Here is a 1939-nt window from a genome sequence, read left to right as displayed (position 1 = left end):
CAGCAGGAAGGATGCTTCATGATTGCACCCCAAAAGATGCGTGTGTCCACCTGCTTTAATGCTTTTATTGCTGGAATAGCACAAGTAGGTGAAGGCACTTACTACTTTTTGCTGTTATTTCTTAATGTCTGTTGAAATGGTGGTAGCACAGCCTTCTTTGTAGCAAAGTAATGGCTGAATGTGGTAATCCTACTTAAAAGGTCAACACCTCTTTGGTTGGTGAAAGAATTTCTACTAGTAGTCTAAGCTTGCTGCATCATTGGCATAGAGGGAATGGTTTTGTGTGCACAGAGGCATGTAAATACTGGCTATGTATGAAAAATTAGAGACTACTTCTAACCTCTTTGCCCTCTTTCAGTAGCTTTTGAATTCCTTACTTTCCTCATCTGTGTTTCCTCCTTTCCCCTTCTGGGAGACATGGGACCCATGTGTTCTTACTTGTTTCCCTGTGTGAATGGTCTGCAAACTCTTCAACATTCTTTACTTTGCAGAAGGCTCATTTTTCTTCCTTAGAGTGCACTAGAACTTTCTGTTCTCCCTTTCCTAGGGAGTGGTGTCACCATGATGAACTTCTGCCTATATTGCTCATAAATGACCGAGCACATCCTTGCCTTGTGCCTTCTTTCTCCATCTTGTAAGGAGGACCATAATTTTCTACCTCACAAGGCTCTTCTAAGACTCAATTAATTCTTACTGATAGAGCAGTGGATAATACTGGGCTGAATATTGCAAAGTATTCTTATTTGCAGTGAGGCATCATCATCACTTCAATGGTTTTTTCCTTATCACAGTCTCTCATAAAGAATTACCTTAGGGGAGCAAGATGACTGTGATTTCAGATGTCCACTGTAACCTTCAAACATTGCTTAGAGCTATCCTTGTCTCTTCTGTATCTGCAGTTCTTATCAGGATTTTCTGGTTTGTACATTGCAATCAGTGATTCTCCAAAGTGAACTGTAATAAGGTAATTGGATAAAGTTTCACAGCCATGGAGATGTGAGGTATCCATGTTTCAGCAGGCAAAATAGAAGGTGTTAATGCAAACTGGGTGGCTGCATATGCATTGTGATCCCTTGTCTTGGAGAACTATGGCTCTGTGTTGTTGATCATCTTTCATTTATAGTTTTAAGCTGAAGCATGTAAAAAAATATTCAGGCCTGTTACTGTTGTGTTGAGAGTCTGTAAGTGACAGTTTAGATCACAGGGAAGCATCTTCCACATTTTTCTACATGTTTTCCAAGTCTGGATTCCCAAATTTCAGTGATCATAAGTGACCTGAAGTGCTGCTTTGGGCAACTGTGAACAACTCTTGCCGTTCTCTTCCACCTTTAAAATGTTTCATGATAGCTGAATTCACCATTTCTGTTTAAAAGCTTTGTAATTGAATCCTGGCTCCTCTGACATCAAATGGAGTTTAAGAACTTCAGTAGGCCAGGATTTTTCTCTATGCAGCAGGCATCAAAACTTTAATTTATATTTTGAAGCAATTTTTTCATAGCTGTAGGGCTGCTTAGTGTCAGGAATCACCTTTACTGCAAAAGAAATGCTATTTGTAATCCAGAGATGTGTTTACAGAGTGAAAACTGTACTGAACTCTTAAGAGATCTATTTTAGTTTCTCTTCCTCTCCAAGTCATAAAGACTTGCTTTCCCCCATCAGCTTCACACAGGCTGGAATTGGGGTAGGTTACTGGTTCGTTGATTTTGGTTCCAGTGGTCAGTTCAAGAAAAAAAAAATCAGATGTCTCTTAGTACTTCTCGTCATAAGATCTGAGTATTTTTAAGTCTTGTAAACATGAAATGACTCTCCGTTTTGGTGTTGCCCGTCAGTGCCGTGTGTCCCCGCGAGGTGGCACTGTTGCACAGGTCTGGCGAGGATGTCCCGTCCTGCTGAGCATCCCATCCCGAGCCCTGCTGAGCATCCCATCCCGAGCCCCGCT

The 1939-nt window shown here is 41.2% G+C and overlaps 1 protein-coding gene across 1 annotated transcript in view; it reads left to right on the top strand.

Annotated features, from left to right (window-relative positions):
• LOC103807423 (protein unc-79 homolog) overlaps positions 1-84 on the top strand; it is a gene marked incomplete at its 3' end in the record, with an annotated part of 46253 nt that extends 46169 nt beyond the window's left edge. Inside the window, 1 exon segment of the mRNA XM_009080149.1 lies at positions 1-84. This exon segment is cut by the window's left edge and continues 25 nt beyond it. Coding sequence (XP_009078397.1) covers positions 1-84 — 84 coding nt within the window.
• Positions 85-1939: the final 1855 nt, after the last annotated feature.

The sequence above is a fragment of the Acanthisitta chloris genome, unplaced genomic scaffold (assembly GCF_000695815.1).
Source record: "Acanthisitta chloris isolate BGI_N310 unplaced genomic scaffold, ASM69581v1 scaffold10628, whole genome shotgun sequence".
NCBI classification, from domain to species: Eukaryota; Metazoa; Chordata; class Aves; order Passeriformes; family Acanthisittidae; genus Acanthisitta; species Acanthisitta chloris.
This window is presented reverse-complemented; position numbering and strand designations above follow the sequence as displayed.